Raw genomic sequence first — 19,332 nt, 5'->3', positions numbered from 1 at the left:
GCATCCCGCCGCGGGGGGCCGTTGTGGAGATTAAGCAAGCTTAATGCCCAGAGTTGCAGAGTGTGAACCCATGATTAGGTCAGGCATCGAAGCGAGAATTATCGAGTCCATGGACATTTGAGCTCAAGACCCTGCAGCGTCGGGAATTGAACCCTGGTCCCGGGTCTGACCTCTGCTTCAGGGTCTGCCTGCTCTAACCAGTGAGCCACACTTCTCCACTCATCCCCAAACCAGGGAAGGACCACTCGCGCTGTGAGGCCTACCGCCCAATATCTCTACTTAATGTAGACCTCAAGCTTTACACTAGCATTCTGGCGGCACGGCTTGCACCGTTTATGTCCGGTCTGATCGACCCGTACCAGCCGGGATTTATCCCTGAGCGCCAGACGGTAGATTATACAAAGAGAGCATTACACCTCAGAGAAGGCCACGCGGACGACCGACGAGTACATGATGCTTGCAATTGATGCCGAGAAGGCATTTGACCGAGTCCACTGGCCTTATCTGGAGCAGGTGTTGGTGAACGCTGGACTGGGCAGTAAATTTCGCACTTGGGTACTCAACTGTTATTCCTACCCTACTGCTACGGTCAGGGTCAATGGCTGTGCTTCGCCCCGGTTTCCTATCGAGCGAGGCACGAGACAGGGGTGCCCACTGTCGCCCCTGCTTTTTGCCCTGTATATGGTGCCGCTAGCATAGTCAATGCGACTCAACCCGGAGGTACATGGAATTAAGTTTGGGGCCTATATACACACCATCATCCTTTTTGCTGATGATGTCCTCCTGTCTTTATCCTCCCCTAGCACCTCTTTGCCGGCCTCCGTCGCAGCTCTAGACGCCTTCTCCAGAGTGTCGGGGTTCAAGGTTAATATGACCAAATCGGAGGCCTTGGACCTCTCCTTGAATCCGATCCCACCTACAAGAACGTTTTCCATTTCGGTGGGCGCAGGAGACGGTCCCCTATCGGGGAATCCATTAGGCACCCACACTGCAGGACATGGTCCGGATCAACTATGCACGACTGCTCCATCTCATCCACAATGAGTTGAGTAGGTGGAGACATCTTCCGGGTAAGGTAGCAGCCATAAAAATGACAGTTTTGCCGCAAATTCTTTATTAATTCCGGGCCATTCCGCTTCGCCAGCCAGACGGTTGGATTTGCCAGACGCACGCTGAACTGGCTCAATTCATCTGGAATGGCAGGAAACCACGAATGAAGCTCAGACTGGCGACGTTGCCTCCTGAGAAAGGGGGGTTAGGATTACAAGATCTGCTATATTGGAGCAGGTGGGAGTCTGAAAAACAATGGCTCTTTCAAGACCAGGCCGTCGCGGGCCGTCCACTACAGGAGGTGCCCTTTCTTCGCAGGCAGCACCGACCTCCTAATCTTTATGCCTCTCACATCACGAGAGTGCCGCTGGAGGTGTGGGACGGCACCAACCTTAAGCATGAGCTACCACCATTTCGTCCCCGCTCACTCCTTTGCTTGAGAACCCAGATTTTACCCCTGGACAAGATGTGGTGGCATACGAGAAGTGGCGTCCTGTGGGATGCAGAGCTCTGTTTCATTTATACACTAAGGATAGGATCATCCCGTTCGAGACCTTTCGGCGAGAATACAACCTACCGGAAACAGAACGGATTCGGTACCTACAGGCTCGACACTGGGCACTCAATAGTCAGGTGCGAGAGGAAGCTGATAGACAACTGCGGCCATATGAGTATTGGCTGATTACAAGGACTGCAGATAAACGCCTCATTTCTGACCTATATCGCATGCTATTGGACCGATACTCCCAGGTTTACAATGCTGGTAGGGCTCGCTGGGAGAGAGATCTAGGGCGCACACTCAGAACTAAAGAATGGGACGGTATTTATTACCGCGCGCGACACTCCGCCTACCACATGGGCCTGACTGACACGCTCACCAAAATTGTATCATATTGGTATTACACCCCAGAGAGACTCCAAGAGATAGACCATAAAAAGGAGGCGACCTGTTGGCGTGGGTGTGGGGAGAAGGGGTCATTGGTCCATCTTCTCTGGGATTGTGTCCACCTCCAGGGGTACTGGAAATCAGTCTTGGATGAAGTTGATTCACATTTCGGCATCAAGATCCCTCGATTTCCTTCCTATGTCCTTCTGGGTCTGCCCAACCCCATCACATATCTATTGAGGTCACGCAGGGGCAGATTGATCGCCATTGCCATCGCCATTCGGTCCGCATTACAGAACATATTGTCTCACTGGCGCACCACGCACATTCCCACGTTCCAGGGGTGGCTCCACCGCCTGTGGGCGGTTCTTGGCATGGAAAAACTGTCTCTGATCAAAGCTGGGGAGAGTGCCAAATATGCTGAATTGTGGCAGCCATTTCTATCCCTCTTAGCGATGGAATTTAGAGAGGTCACGTGTCCCAAGTACTTGCGCTTACTGCGCCTATCCCAGCCTGAGGGTTAAAGCGCTACGAGAGAGTCTATTTTTTGATAAAAGGGGGGCTGGACCTGGACCTGGGGGGGGAGGGGTGCGGGAGGGGCGTTGGGTTTGGGGGTAGGGCGAGCGGGGGGCTTTCAATTTCAGTTTCTGGTATTTCAAGTTGTATGACGATGTGGCCTATACAGGGGCATTGCTTGTTCTCATGAATCTGGCCGGGAGAACGGTCAGGGCAGCACATGGGTCGCGTGCTCCCCGTTGGGGCTGGCGGCTCAGTCTAGTAACATGGAGACTAATAAGCTTGTGCAAGCCCCATTCTACGAGACACAGTTCCGCAATCTGAGATGTTGGGGGTTGGCTGTCGCATCTGATCCATTACCTCCCACGAGGACGAATAAGTTGCGCCCCAGGTGCACAATTTCCCCCCCCTTCTCTTTGTTTTAAGACGCGGCTGGCCCGATTGGGTTGCAGGTGGCTTGCTGTGTTTAATATTTGAAGTACTGCCATTTTCAATGAGTTTCTTGCGCAAATGTACACTCTCTAGCCGGCCCATCGGGTTGTAGGCGACTTTTGTTAATGATTATTGTTGCTGAATACTGTCAATAAACAGATTTAATACTAAAATGGAAGGAAATTGACCCGGCCAGGGAGATCCCACAGAGATGGTAGCGGACCGCGTGTCACTGCCGCTCATGTTGCCCTCAGGGCACCGTCCAGACCCACACCGCATCACAGCAGCATTCCCCGATTTGGCACAACAAAAGGCTCCAGCAGCTCCGGTCTGGTGTGGGATAAGTGCCGCCATTGTGCCCCCAAGTAGGTAGGATGTATTGGGCGCTGTTTATGGTCCGTGCCCGTCCCATCATAGGTTCGCAGGCCACTCCGTTGGTCCCTCGAGCCCGCACTGTAAGTGACCCTACGCCATTTTCAGAGGGTCCTCGGCACTCCAGAACGGCGGACCTGTGGTCCGTGAAAGCAGCTGTCAATAGTCTACAGAGCATGGTGTGAGGCTCCGGCACCACACAAGACGCCGATGAGTACGGGCATTCGATCTGCTGCTCTCTGCAAGCGGTATAAACAGCGTGAGGCAGTCGTAGGGGGTCTGGAGCATGAGGTAGCTCACATCTGCTCAGCCATCTTACTTGTCAACCACTTTTTAAAATGCTTGCTTCATTTTGGACTTTCAAATCTTACCAAAAAAGTATTCTCAAATCTTTTATTCTAAAGGTATGACTACATTGCAGCGGAACTTACGTTGTGTGTTTCTGCAGCCATATAATAAATTCAGGACATCACATCACAGTGTTGTCTGGGAGGAGTGTCAAGAGGTCTATGAGCGCAGAGCAAAATTACAGCTCCATTGTAACTAATGGGAAGCTTCCCTTATGGAATCAGTGGAAGGAGTATTGCTTGCAGGCAATTTATAAAATCAGAAGTATTTATTCACATGTTTTTCAATGCAACCCAATAATGTTCCCATTAATATTGCTCTCCACTAGTGCACAAATATCCTTTGGAGGACAGTATTTTCAGAGTCCTTTTCTAGGGTATGTTTAGGCAGAAACACCTACTTAATGCAATACACACAGTTTTCAATTGATGCTTTAATAGAAAAAGTTAGCAGAAAGAGAATAGGAGATTTACAGCGACGATCAGATTTTGTTTATCTCAAACACCGCTTAGTATTTCTCCTTAGACATTATGCAGAAACTCAGAAAAGTTCAGTTTGCTTGCCACCGTATTAAATTCCATCTGCAACAAGCAATTGTGCAGCCAACTGGATACTTTGGCTTTGACAATATTTGAGCAGTGTAAACAATGGTGAAGGCCATATTATCAGGTGACCGCTCTGGAATGCGGCAATTCTGTTGTTTACACTCTTAATAGAGTTATACTATTTCACTATGGCCACTATGCTACATCACAAGGCAACATGGTAGCCATCCTGGACCAGTAATTACAAATATAGAATTGCAAGATGGCTGTTTCTACTGATATTGGCTTTATAAAAGTCAATGCCTTTATATAGCCAATAACTGGCAGTCGCAACCAGTGGGTGGAAGAACAAGGTGACTGCCAGCAGGTGTATATGCTTATTGTGTCCAAGCTCCAAGAAGGATGCTGGACACAGAGGGGAAAATAATCTTCCCTCACGTCAGCAGTGAAAGAACACATCCAAATGTTCATTCAGGTCTGATAAACACAAGTACAAGCCATCAGGAATTACAATGAATAAGCAGAAAAGTGAGATAACAACAAAGCCATTCAATAACATTGAAGGGTACACCTAAAGACCGCTCGAAGTACATGTCAAGTAAGAATTACAATGCGGTCTGTGAAAGACACCGAAAGCAAGACCACTAGAATGGCTCTATTACTAGATCTAGACTTCTATTTTAAAACAGCTATAAAAAAACAAATAGGGTTAGAATTTAAAATAGCTGAAAAGGGACATTAAAAAGAGCTTGTCTTGTAGATGGATTCTTATCCTTGCATATAAACACCTTTTAAATATTAAGCCTGCAATTTGCCAGTTCATGCAAGTTTGTGAATTTTCTTCCGCATTATCCTGCACATCAAACCTTCAATATTATGTATATCAAACTTTGATTTTTAAAACTTAGTGTAAATTTCTCCTGAACACCACTTATGAGTTATTTGAAAATTCTGCTAAAGCCCTGTGAATAAAAATACCTTTAAAGATATCTAAACCAAACAAACTCATTTTGAAACATTTGTTCAACAGTCATACTTACTTATCCATAAAGTCATCAGCAACCTTTTTAGGTATATTATCAGCATGTCGAAGAAGCCATATTATTTCATCACGGGCAAAGGATAAAGCCATAAACACAAAAAGTGCCTGAAATAAAAATAAATTTGAAGTCTATAAATGCACTTGAAAGTTCTAATTTTCAGTATGCAGTGCAAGTGGAAACAAAATACTTTAGAATTAGATGAGGAATACTGAGTGAAGAATCAAGTACAAAACTTAGATTAAAATCAGAGACAGACAACGTCAACTGAACTGGTGGGAAAAATATTCAATAAGAAGGACTAATTAAATTTAAGGAAATGGGGAAAATACAGGCAGACATTCAAGTTGAAAGGAAATTAGACAAAATCGTTTTAAAGTCTGATTAAAATTCAAACTTGAATATAACAGCAGATAAGAAAACAGTATGCATGAAGAGAAAAGTAAAGATAAAGAACAGATTAGCGAGGAAAAGCAAAGTGGACAGAAGGAGGTGCAGGTAAAAACCCTATCTAGATACAAAAAAAGTGCGATCAGAAAAATAAATATTGTGTAGCACCAATGATTCTCAGTGGAAAAAAATGTCAGAAGAGTAACGTGAGCCACTGTGCCATGAGTTTTAATAGGTACAGTTCTCTAGTATGGCTACTAGTACCAGGGTGAACGACTGTGACAGTGCTAGCCACGGCGAGGGTGAAGGAATAGTGATTTACCTGTGAATTCTTGTTCAAGTAATCTTTACTATAGACATACACAGTGGATTGTCCCACCCACATGCAGATCCCAGAGCTCTTTAAAAAAAAATTTAAAAAAAAAAAAAATATATATATATATATATATATATATATATATATATATATATATATATATATATATATATATATGCTTTTCGCTTGAAAGTTTTTTTTAATTTTTTTAAATAAAGTAGTTTTATCTGCCTATGAAAGGGTATCTGGGACTATGTTAAACCTATTTGCTTGAGAAAAATAATGCAAAATGCAGACAATTGTTCTCTATAAATAACATAGCGACAAGAAAACAATTTCACTATCTTTTTTAAGGGAAGGGTAAGAAGAAATGGTGACAATGTAGCCTGGAAGGTTGGGAAAACGAATGCTGCTCCTTTAAGGAAGAGCATAGGACAAGTACCCCATAAAGTCTCATCAGTGGCTATTGAGCCAGTTCTTTTTCACTGGGATCAACGTTTGTGGTACAACCACGTTTAATTCCTCTGTCATTTCTCTAGGTAGCAGGGCAGTTTTCTTAGGACTATGATGAAGGATTCCCTGGCATTCTTGTTGATATTTAAAATAATAAAATAATCAGTCTCAAGCAATACAAAATGCTCAGAGCACGCGACATAACTGGCCTTTTCTTGCATCATAATTTAGTCAACAGTTCTGCATAATATAGTCCTTTCCTGCTGCATAATTCCAGTGGCCCTATTATTCCTTCCATCCAGGGGATCTTCATCATTAGTCAGAACTCTGAGTAGAATAGCAAGTCCATCATTAACAAATGCGGAGAAAGACAAAGAGAAATAGCCAACACTACACTAACCAAGCACACTTCAGCATCTGCACTGGAATCTTTAGCTAGAAAATAATGTTTTGTTAAAGTCTGTACATACCTACAGCTATCTGCTTTACACAATTCAGCAATAGATATATTTCTGTAAAATGCTGCATTAACAGCATTTCCTTTAAAATGGCACTGGTCCTACCAGACAAAGGTTTGCTAGCATGACTGTAGCAGAGCAAGAGACAATCCACCTAGCAATAGACTATTGCAAAGTGGCTAACATCATACATATGTAGAAATAATTTACAAAAAGGTGTTCTCTGAGTTGATCAAGGTAAAACTTTAGCACGCTCTTATTGTCCAGAGAATGTAAAGGCGGGTAGGACTGTGGGAGACCGCATTAGAAGAGAACTGGTTTGGTTGATGTGAAACTCTGATATACCTTTAGGGAAGAAACTAGGATGGGTCCTCATCACAACCTTATCTTTGTGGGAAAAGGTTTGTTTTTTTACTACCTAGGTCCTGAATTTCACTAACCTGTTTGTGTGAAAATTATGGACATTTGAAAAGCAGCATTTCAAGTAATAGGTTAAGTTAGTCTGTGGATAGGCTCATGTGGATGTTCATTTAGGACCATATAAACTCCCAACGTGAAAGAACTTTCTATAAGGAAGGGAAGAAACTAACTCCTTCTAAAAAGCCTTTTACAACTGGGATTTTGAAAAACATGGTCTGGAAAGGACTACTGCTATGGTAGGCAAGGAGTGCTGGCTGTCCCTTTACTGAAGATAACTACAGCCCAGTTTTAGCCCAATCAAGGTGCTATGAAGTACTCCTTTATCTTGCTTTCTGTATGGCTCAATGTTTTCTGAACACACCAGATACAGAAAAAGTATGATGATCAGACAGATTTAAGTCTTGCAGCTTTCAAAATGTTCAAGCAATCTTGCCGGAGATTTAAATTTCCATAATAAAAGAGTTCTGGTGTAGAGTTAGCAAGTTCAATATAGGTTGTGAAGCAAGATCTGGCACCTAACGTTGAATAGATCTGGTCTGAACTGCAGTTTCTTAAGTAGATGTTCCATTATTACAGCATACTTATCACCACTATCCTAGCCACTCCGGTAAGATAAGTATTTTCCTAGCTCTGTCGCTCCGATGATTAATGATTGAAGCAGAGTGATCGTAGGAAGTACAACAACTTTTTCAAACTGATCAAAAGTATATCCCAGAATGTCTGGTTGGTAATGCCTGGATGCTTAACTTGGGCATTGCTTATTTTCTGCATTTCCAAATCAAATTATTTGTGGAGATTTCCATACGTAAAATACATTGCATATCATTGCCTAATTTAATACCCATTTGTGATTCTCTTTAATTGCTCTGCTGAGTGAATTTACAACTGCATTTTGGGCAACAGGAACATGAACTACCATGGTGTACAAATTCCTCACAATCAACCATTTCAAGATACACTGCGCTTTTAGAGGCAGAGCTCCTTCTCTTGCACCTCGTTATTTGTTGCGGTAATGCATTGTAGTTGTGTTTGTTTCAGCAAGCAAGGATGTTGTCTGGAAATTAGGGAGGAAAAACTAGAAGGGCACATGCGACTGTCCTCTTCTCCAGCAGGTTAATGTTGCCACATACCCTAAATCCATGTGGCCACACAACCTAATAAGTATCCATCACGATAATTAAAGACAGCACATGCAGTTAAAAGGAACATCATTTAGGAGCTTGGTGGATTGGCACTATCAAGGAAAAGGCTTGATTGTAGCCTGGGAGAGTCAATTGGTCTTCCCAATTACCCCAGAGCTACCAATACTGGTCTTTAGGGCACTGTACAGTCCATATCTATACCAGGTGCATATTATTCATAAAGTGCATAAAATGAACAAAATATCCTGGACATGACTAAAAATCGTTCTCAGACCTGATAAACAAATTGTGTGTAATGTCCCAAACATTTTTATATTTATACACATTCATATACACCGAAAATACAACGGAGTAACTTTACAATTGTGAAATGATAAGTAAAAATGTAATCTTTTCAACTCTAAAAACCACTATATTTCTCCAGTTATAGTTATCGCAAGTGCCCTGCTCAAGCCTCACTAGGCCCCAAAGTATCCCATCTCCAGGGCTATTTTGTTTTATTGAAGAGGAGGGAGACTGCATGGCCCCCTCTCCACACAATATTAGGTCCTGGGTATCCCATTCCCTAGGGCCACTTCTTAAAGTAAAGGCGAATAGGGCCACCTCCTCGAGCCGTGGACCCCCATCCAATTTCTTTAAGGCAGGTGCAATGGTGCCCACCCAGGGCACCCACCATATACTCGTTTGTGGCCGCAGGGTAAGCCCCAAGGGATGGGAAACGTTTCAAAAGCCTGCACCCAGAATTTTCAAAGCTCCCGCCCACTGGGGGCAGACTGTGTGTTTGCTCCTGTGAGGCAACAGCTTTGAAAACGCTCCTGCCATGCGGCAGCAACCACAGGTTTTCCTGCCCACGCTGGTGAGGGCAGCGAAACCGCTACATCCCAGAGGTGGACTCCCTCGACATGGGTAGTGAGCCAGTCCCCAGGCCCCTTAATAGCAGTGGGAGAGGGGACACGCGGGTCCCCTCACTTTGGAAATACAGTGAGTCCCGGAGGATGGGGTCCCCATGTCCGAATACGCATCTCAGCTGTATCTCGGTGTAAGTCTGTATATTTCAATAGAAAATGTATGTTGGTGTTTACTGTTATAATTCATACACAGATCATTAGATAATACGGCAATAAAAGGCAAAAACAAAATATAAGCAAAGTTCCAACAATTTCAAAAGAGAAGCAGTCAATGTTCTCAGCATGTCAACTGAAGTAAATTCATCAACAAGTGGAAGGATTTAGATTAAACGTCCTCCCTGGCAACTGCCATGACCACCTAAACCTCTTATTGCTACAATTCTAAAGTATTGTTGGACTATGGCCTCATATTTGAGGCATCTACATGTGTTGAATACTTTTTTAATGTGCATTTTTGAGGTGTTATATGGACATAAGAGGACTAGGAGCATGGTAGAATTAGGTTGAAGGGAAAGAGATGAACCTGTGGTGTTTTATGACATTCTTTGTGACTGGCATGAATGTGTTGAAAGGGTGTTTGATTCAGGCACTGTAATTGTGTTTTTCAGATTGTAGTGTTAGTGAATCTGATATACGATGTTAAGTTAGAGCTAGAGTGGCTTGACTGTATTTTTCACAAAGGCTGAGGTACCAATTTAGAGTTTGGCGGGAACTTCATCACAAATTTGACAGATATCCAGCCTTCCTTATTACAAGTGCCACAGGGTAAGGGTGACCGGATTCTGAGAAGCAAAAACCAGGACAGGTCAGACATAAAAGTAGGACTAAGGCCTTTGGTGTTACTTTTGTCAGGCAAATCCAGTTTTTTACGTAGCCTTGTAAATATATAACTTCTGATATAACGGACAATGCCTTGCACAAGCACTAAGACACTTGTATATAGACTACATATCCTATAATGCCTCTTAAATGGCATGGATGGGAGAACTAATAAGAAAGAAAGTAATGATGGACTCACATACCGTGAGGAAGATCTATTGCAGGTTAAAACACGTTGGTGGTGGTCAATGGTGAACAACTGCATGAATAAAATTCTTGAAGAGCAGCTTTGTTGGAGTGCGGTGTTTTCCTTTTTCACGAAGGAACTTTGGTGATTGAGATATATATATATAACTTCTGATATAACTGACAATGCCTTGCACAAGCACTAAGACACTTTATAATGGAAACTGTGCACTGTAAAGATAATACAAGTATGAGGCATCATGGCGGTATGAAATTGGTTAAATCAGTAACATTGGCACTTTTTCGCACAGTGCACTTTTTCATTCACGTTACACTTTTTAGGGACAGTGCAATTGGCCACGCATAGTACTTTATTAGGTGCACATGGCACTTTATGAGGCATTAGTAAAAAGGATTAAGACAAATGTAGCAGCATGGAACTAGACCAAGGAATTGTTCATACGGATTCCGTAATTTTGATAAAAAGTGCATAAACCTCTGTTGGCATTTGATTTTTTCTGATCATACAGGTGGCTTAACGTACATTTTAGAACAATAGTATCTTGATTGTAATGAAATAGCTAACAGAGCCATGATTAATTTCTGCATCAGTATTACACTGATTTCGCAAATCATTGTGATCAGTTTTAATTAGAGGTTTTTAAAAAAAATGTCTTAATTTATTTAGCAATCAATTTTATGCAATATAATATATATTTTAAAAATTATTTATTAATCCATGAGTTTGCAATGTTTAATTTTAGAAAGTCTGGATAGGACTCCCAGCAGTGCCCAGACATAGGAGGGGTGAGTGCAGAGGACTCCCAGCAGTGCCCAGCCATAGGAGGGGTGGCTGGATAGGACTCCCAGCAGTGCCCAGACATAGGAGGGGGTGTGGATACGACTCCCAGCAGTTCCTTTTTCATTGAATGAATGTGCACAAGGTGTTTACAATTAAATAAAAAGGATAATGTGATGCAGGGCAGTCATCTGATCAAGACTGTGTTCGAACGGTCGAAATGCGTCATGGGCGGAAGACTGATGCCTTGAGATTTTTTCACTTTGAATGGAACTTGAAAAAAAGCACTTTTGAAATCACAAACGTGAAGTGGTCCGTTCTTATATGGGAGATAAGTATATATATATATTTAAAAAAAAAAAAAAACAACAACAAGAGTTATCGGTCTCTTCACGAGAGCAGTCAATCTATGCAACATTTGCACATAGGTTATTTGCACTACCATTGCGTAATTTTGCACTAATTGGCTTTACAAGCATTTAGGCTGATATTTGTTTTAACTCTGAATTTTTATACGTTTTGGAGTTTGCACTACCAATGCGTAATTTTGCACAAGTGGGTTTTAAAAGCATTTATGCGGACATTTGATTTTTAACTCTGAATTTTGATATCTTTTAGAGTTTTCTTTCAATAAGGTGGAGATGGTGCCTGTAAATTTTTAAGAAAAAGTGAAAGAATCTTTTTTTTTTTTTAACAGCCTAGTCTCTCAATTGAAAATGATGTGAAATAGATGAAATGTACTATTTGACACATATTTATTCGTTATTTATTGCGATATGTTGCACAGCGGTATCAATGCATTTATGCTGAAATAAGTGAGTACTGTAAGTAAACACGAGACCGATATCAATGAATGCCCAATGTACAGTTTAAAACAGCATACTCAAATGTCCAGACATTTTGCCTTTAGAAGTATGTTTTCACTGTCTAGCACCACGTGGTGAGCAATGTTTGAAAAAAACAAGTATTTAAATGTGGAAGTGTATCGCATTGTCGCTATGTGATCAAGGTTACCTGTTAACCGAAACGCGTCATGCCTAAGTGAACCTTATGAAGAGATAATAAATCTTCCTGGAATACTTACTTGCTGCTTGGTGGTCCGTTATTCTGTGGTCCAAATGCCGTTTACAGAAGCTGCGAGGATATAGATATATATATATATATATATATATATATATATATATATATATATATATAACAAACAAGTCCTTGTGAAGCAGCAAAGTAGGGCAAAATCTCCACCCAGCGCCTCAAATCAGGAATGGACCACAACAAAAGGTAGTTTCTTTTAAAGTGCTGTTTTATTCTCCACCAACATGACGCGTTTCGACCAGGTCACCCCGGCCTTGATCACATCACATCAAATATATATATAAATTAATTGTATGATACCATGTCTAATAACACTTGTGAAACTACATTGTACCTTTTGCAAAATGTGACATTTCATTGTATTTATAGCGTTTGTCAAAATTAGAATTATATACTACTTGTAAAATATAAAAATGAAATGTTAAATGGCAATGTGACATGTAGCACCACTCTCCTTAAGATAGGAGTAGTATGTCTTTCATGTTTATGTAATCTTAACAACACGTGACTGGGCGGGCTAATTGGGTGTGCACTGCATTATAAAATTAAAAAACTCAAACTGGCTCACTTGCATGTGAACAAGGGCTTTTCAAGCCCAAAACGCGTAGTGCCCTCTTGCCTACCGGCTTTTCTGCAATAAAGATCCTGTGAAGCGCATCTGGTGGTCCGTCTCCTATGTTTCCTCGCCGGTCTGACTCCCGTCTGACTCGGAAGTGGTGTTTGGAGTTTCCGCGTATGCAAATTACGGAAGCCGGCTTGCTTTCGTTCCGGACCCACTTTCCAGCTTGTGGCGCCACTGCCAAGCCATTCTGTTCAAAAGTTTTCCTGGAGGAGATTAATCGTGGCAGCCCCCTCACGCGACCTGAAACAAGATACTCTCAACCGGCTGTGCAACCCGGGCATTCATCGGCGGATTCGGAAGGCTCTGCCAGAGGAGTGACAGCGGTGTACGCGGTGAGTTCAAGCTTGCAAAAAGAAGAGGAGGTGGAAAGGTTTCCCCGTTTTCAGGGAATAGCGCATATTTAAAACACCATTCGAAACAGTTATCTCGGTGGTGTTAATTGCAACATTTTCAAGTCGGGTAAAGCAGAGGTGATGTCTGCGGAGGAGTTCCGTGCGAGGGAGGAGGAGGCGGAGGTACTATTCAGTCAAGTCATGGCGCCAAGTAACAGCACGAGTGCACCAGTGATAGGCGCAGAATCACAAGACAAGCCTAATGTGAAGACACTATACAAGGAATTGGAAAAACAAAAACGGCTTGAGATAACTAAATGGTGGGAACATTATTCCCTTTCCAAATATGCAGAAGTCAAGAGAGTGCCACGAGGGCTAAGAATTATGTTCGCACCACGCTTCGAAAATCCCAACCCATTAATGCTAAAAGAATGGGGTCAAAATAATCTTGCGGCTTCAATGAACTTAGTTCTTATTCTTATTAAATACGCCGCCATAGACAGAGATGCTATTTTGAAAATCATTGCTGAGTTGGAAGAACAAATAAATGTATTGGGTGAAGTGGAAGGGGCGAAGCAGTTGAAAGAAGGAATGAATGATCGCCTAAAAAAGCACGCTGAGAAAATTAAGCCGAGAAAAATCAGCAAATTCGCCCGAGACGCTTCAGACTATGCGAATGGACAAATATTCACCTTCGCAAGGAAATATAATGCAACAAAAAGACAACAGTTTAGAGGAGCATCAAATTCCACACCCAATGCTCAACTTACAACAGCCGAAAATGAAGCCTATGAAGAAGCCTCAGCTGGCGCCAGCAGTGACACATTGTCCAGCTACAGTGGATCAAGTGGTTCAAGCACAGATTTAAATGTCATTAACCAAACTTTGCCAGTTTTGAATATTGATGAAGAGCTGGGTTTTTTTAGTGGCAGAAAGACTACGTACATTAAGGCCACGCCAAAAAACGGCAATAGATCCCGCCGCAACCAAAAACGCCGGGAAAGGAGGAGAAAATGCAAACAAAGGGTCCAAGAAACAACAAAAAAACAATCAACAGTGGAAGAAAAAGAAACAATAATGGACAGATCCATCATTAATCTATCTGATGTGGTCCTTACCAAAGCGGAGCAATAACTTCTTGCTTTAGGCTTAAACTACTGCCCCAATCAAAATTTCAACTATGCTTCTACCAGAGTGGATGTTTATTGTTACATCCGAAAATTAAAGCTACGCAAATTCTTCGCTTTACAACGTCTTAAAACCCCTGCTGGCACCAACAATCCTGCCAATTTGAATATCACTGACACGGAACAACTTTTTTCAGTGTCAGATGCACCAGCGCTCCTTGCCATTCATGATTTAGTGAATGATGACAACTGTGAAACCAGCAATGAAAATGAAGTGGCAAGCACGCAGAATCGACTTGAAAGAATCAATATATCCAAATCAGGAGCAGGCATCACTCCTTTCAAGCGAAAATCTGACTTTGTACCAATTATGACCCGTGATGCAGTTGATGTTTTCCAGGATTGTGTCATCACAGAAATGAAAAAACTGCATAAAACTACCGACATCCACAAAAAAATAAAGAAATTTGATGTGAAACAGGCACGATATTCTGCATTAATGAAAAAACTAAAGAACAATCCAGACATCGTTGTCAAAACGGCGGATAAAGGTGGAAACATTGTTATTTGGCCCAAGGCAGCGTACATTCTAGAAGCCCAAAGACAGCTATCGGATCCAGCTTGTTACAAAAAATCTACAAACAAAGAATATACCAAGGCTAATGAAAATCTAAATAAACTTCTACAGAAACATCGCAGAGGGGGCCTAATCTCGGAGGAGGAGTATCAATTTATGCTCAATGAACATCCCACTTTGCCAACTATGTATTTAATTCCCAAAGTTCATAAAGGACAATCACCAGTGCCAGGCAGGCCGATCATCTCTGCGATAAACAGCTGTGGAGAAAAAGTAGGCCAATATGTGGACTTTTTTCTGCAGAAGTGGGTAAGCAGCCTGCCTAGTTTTGTACGTGACACTGGAGACTTTCTAGCCAAAATAGAGGATCTAGAATGGCAAAATGATATGCTGTTAATAACTTTGGATGTTGAACAGCTATACACTCGCATTTCACAAACAGATGGTATGAATGAAGTTTCTCATTTTTTGGGCCGTCGGCCAATTGACTTCTATGAACATAAAGTGATTCTGGGCCTAATAGAGTGGTGTTTGTACAACAACTATTTTTTATTTGGTAAAGAGATTTGGAAGCAACTGAGGGGCGTGGCTATGGGGGCCTGCTTCTCCCCCAGCTATGCGTGCTTGCACGTTGGCTGGTGGGAGGAGCGGGTCCTCAACGTCACACATCAAGTGTGGGTACGAGAAAAAATTGTCCGATACCTTCGCTATATTGATGATATTTTTTTAGTTTGGCATGGTGATGAAACAGAAGCTTGTGCTTTTATCAATGCTATTAATGACAATCCATATAATCTTAGATTTACTTCTAAAATGAGCACCAAACAAGCAGAATTTTGGGATGTCACTGTGTATATTGATGATCATAGCAGGGTGCAGACTACTCTCCATCGTAAAAGTACTGCAGGCAACACTACCCTCCATGCCTCTAGTTTACACCCCAGGCATACAATCCAAAGTATTCCCTATGGTGAAATACTTAGGCTGAAAAGAATATGTAGCAGTACTACTGACTTTGAGATGTGTGTCAATGACCTGCGTAGCCGTATGAAAGCCCGAGGATATACAGAAAAAATGTTCAACCAAGCGTTAGCAAAATTCCAAGGCAGAACACGGGCAAGTCTGTTAAGTCAAGCTTCTGAGATTACTGATTTACCTGATGTGACAATAGACACCATCAAACAGGAATGTCCCAGATTTATCACCAATTACAGCAGCCAACAAAATAGGATAAGACAAATTATCAACCATCATTGGCCTATCATACTAACTGACAATGTATTGGGCAATATGCTTCCTGATAAACCCATGGTTACTTTTCGTCGGGCACTAAGTATGGGTGCTGTGCTCGATCAGAGTAGTCCGGAGCTCAAATGCAAACAGAATTGGCTAATTAAGGAGGGATTCCGGAAATGCTCTACTTGTAGAGCATGTAAGTTCAGAATAAACAAGACACACTACAAAACCCCCTTTAGCGATACTGAGATTCCCATGAAAGGCCAGCATACTTGCCAAACAGAATATGCAGTATATGTTCTGACATGTAGATGTGACCTCAATTATGTAGGCAGTACCAAACAGCCCGTACATGTCAGAATTTTGCAGCATATCCGAGCCATTTTGCACTCAGACCCTGCATACCCGGTTGCACGTCACTTTTTGAGCTCACACAATAAGGATATCAATTGTTTGTCTTACTACGTATTAGCTTCATTCCCCGAATTGAGACGAGATGGCAATCGTGAGCTCAAACTCAGACAATTAGAATCACGAATGATCCTCGAATTTGACAGTAAATGGCCAAATGGGCTTAACATTACAGATTCCCTGTTATCTGGTGGGCCAAATACTCTTTTCCAGGTGATCAATAATGGTGCCTATGTAACCAGCTATTAGTTTGGCCAGTCAAGTTCCTTGTTGGCCATTCTACTATTGATAGAAGTAACTCCTTACCTTCTCTAAATTTTGTAAATATTGTCATGTAATATTTTGTATACACTTTTTATCAAATTTTGTATATTTATTAGCACTGTTTTTTACACTGGGTGTTTTTAGCTATAATGAATTTTACATATTGTAGTTTTATCTAGTATCAAATGTTTGTACAGTATTTTATGAGATATACAGAAGGACAGGGTCCTATCTCTTACTGTTTGCATTTATGCAATGAATACACAGGATACTTTGCAATATGTGGATTTAGCACTTTATTCCCATTCCCCTTATTTCCCTATGCACTTTAATACACTCCACTTGACGCAGGCTTGGAACCAGTCTAAATTGTATATATTGGCACTTTTAATAAGCCTTAATTCCCCCAGTCAATGTCAATACATTATGTAGATATCTTATGGTTTTTTCTAAAAGGATTTATCCTGAAATTAATTGTATGATACCATGTCTAATAACACTTGTGAAACTACATTGTACCTTTTGCAAAATGTGACATTTCATTGTATTTATAGCGTTCGTCAAAATTCGAATTATATACTACTTGTAAAATATAAAAATGAAATGTTAAATGGCAATGTGACATGTAGCACCACTCTCCTTAAGATAGGAGTAGTATGTCGTTCATGTTTATGTAATCTTAACAACACGTGACTGGGCGGGCTAATTGGGTGTGCACTGCATTATAAAATTTAAAAAACTCAAACTGGCTCACTTGCATGTGAACAAGGGCTTTTCAAGCCCGAAACGCGTAGTGCCCTCTTGCCTACCGGCTTTTCTGCAATAAAGATCCTGTGAAGCGCATCTGGTGGTCCGTCTCCTATGTTTCCTCGCCGGTCTGACTCGGAAGTGGTGTTTGGAGTATATATATATATATATATATATATATATATATATATATATATATAACCTACTGGCGGTCGTCAGTAGGTATATATAGTTAGGATTTTTTTGAATAGGGATTTCTGAAAATTCTATGTTGAATAACTTTGGCGTTGATGGACGGAATTGGCTGAAATTTTCAGGAAAATGTCACATTTTGTTTCTGAGCGTCCCCTGAAAGTGTGGGGGGGTTTCGTCAAGCGGGGGCCGAGAAAAAAGGGGGTCCTAAAACGTGTTTTTAACATTCAGTTTTCCATAGGGCGGTTGGACTCACTTTTAGCTCGAACAGCTGAATGGATTTCCACAAAACTTGGGAAAAATTGTAGGGACTGGTAGCCCGATATGCCTTTGCTATGTCTCAAGATATATGCTCCAGTGGTTTTTACAAAAATTAACTTTGAAAAATATATATTGGGCTACATATATGTTAGAGCCCAAATGTAGCCCAATGTAGCCCAAAGATGGCCACCAGAGACAAAAAAACAAAATGTAGCCCAAATATCAGCCAGATGTAGCCCAACTATAGCCCAATGACAGAATGTCCCAGAGTGTTCTAAAGAACAACTAGAGCGCTAACAGTCTTACTTATGACAAAAGTATGGCACACCTGAAGTCATCTTAATTGGAATAAAGTGTTAACACTTAAAACATTTAATTTGCAAAGGAACAAAATGAGGGGTTTCATTTTGCCAAAGAAATGTTATACATATATATATATATATATATATATATATATATATATATATATATATATATATATATTCACTGAAAAAACCATAGGTTTCACACCAGTTATAGTTAGCTGGAAATTTTACTGACATAAAACCATTGAAATTCCCACGTTATAGTTAGTTGGACTCACTATAACTGTCGCGTGCAATGCACTGCTGATGACGTCACATATTACATCACTCATGACATGGTCAGTGACATCACTCATGACATTGCGCACAGTATATATATATATATATATATATATATATATATATATATATATATATATATATATATATATATATATATATATATATATAAAGGAATCCCAGCCTGTCAGTGAATGACAGGCAGCAGCAGGGTGCAGACCTCGTAGTGCCACAGCAGACAGTCAAAAGAAAGGCTCATCAAGAATTCCAACTCTAGTGAGTAGCAGGTTTCAAAACATTTATTTAGAGGTAACGCGTTTCACTCCACAGGGGAGCTTGATCACACAAATGCACTCAAAGAAAATAAGGGTATATATACAACAAGTGGGAGGGGCTTGATTGGGGAAAAGAAAACGCCCAAAAAAAATAAAAAAACAGAATAAATAAAGCAACAGTGTCTACATTAATCCTGCATGTAAAGTTCACATGAGAAAACAGCATGTACCACATGACAATTGCATGTTAAAGGTAAAGCAGTGCAATGTGATAAAAAATAGGGTTTAAGTAGTGAATGTCAATTAAATTAGAGGCAGCGCTTATATATGAGAAATGGTTGCGGATGAGTAACATGTAAAGTAACATAAGAGTCACGACATAGTGCCATAAACAGAGTTACATGTAAACAACAAAAGAAATTTTTAGCAAACCTCAGTGTCAAAGACGCGCTGAAAGCAATTACGGCATAGTGCCCGAGAATACTGCATATATTAGTCATTTAGAACACAAAGGAAATCATCACAAAGCAGT

General features: G+C 41.2%; 1 protein-coding gene across 1 annotated transcript in view; it reads right to left on the bottom strand.

Annotated features, from left to right (window-relative positions):
- Positions 1-19,332, bottom strand: part of NCKAP1 (NCK associated protein 1) — a 649,223-nt gene that overhangs the window by 426,889 nt on the left and 203,002 nt on the right. Inside the window, exon 12 of the mRNA XM_086955458.1 lies at positions 5,190-5,296. Coding sequence (XP_086811584.1) covers positions 5,190-5,296 — 107 coding nt within the window. The remainder of the gene's footprint in view (positions 1-5,189; positions 5,297-19,332) is intronic.

Source organism: Lissotriton vulgaris, chromosome 2_1 (genome assembly GCF_964263255.1).
Source record: "Lissotriton vulgaris chromosome 2_1, aLisVul1.2, whole genome shotgun sequence".
Taxonomy (NCBI): Eukaryota; Metazoa; Chordata; class Amphibia; order Caudata; family Salamandridae; genus Lissotriton; species Lissotriton vulgaris.
Note: the sequence above shows the minus strand (reverse complement) of the source record. Positions and strands in the feature narration are given on the sequence as shown.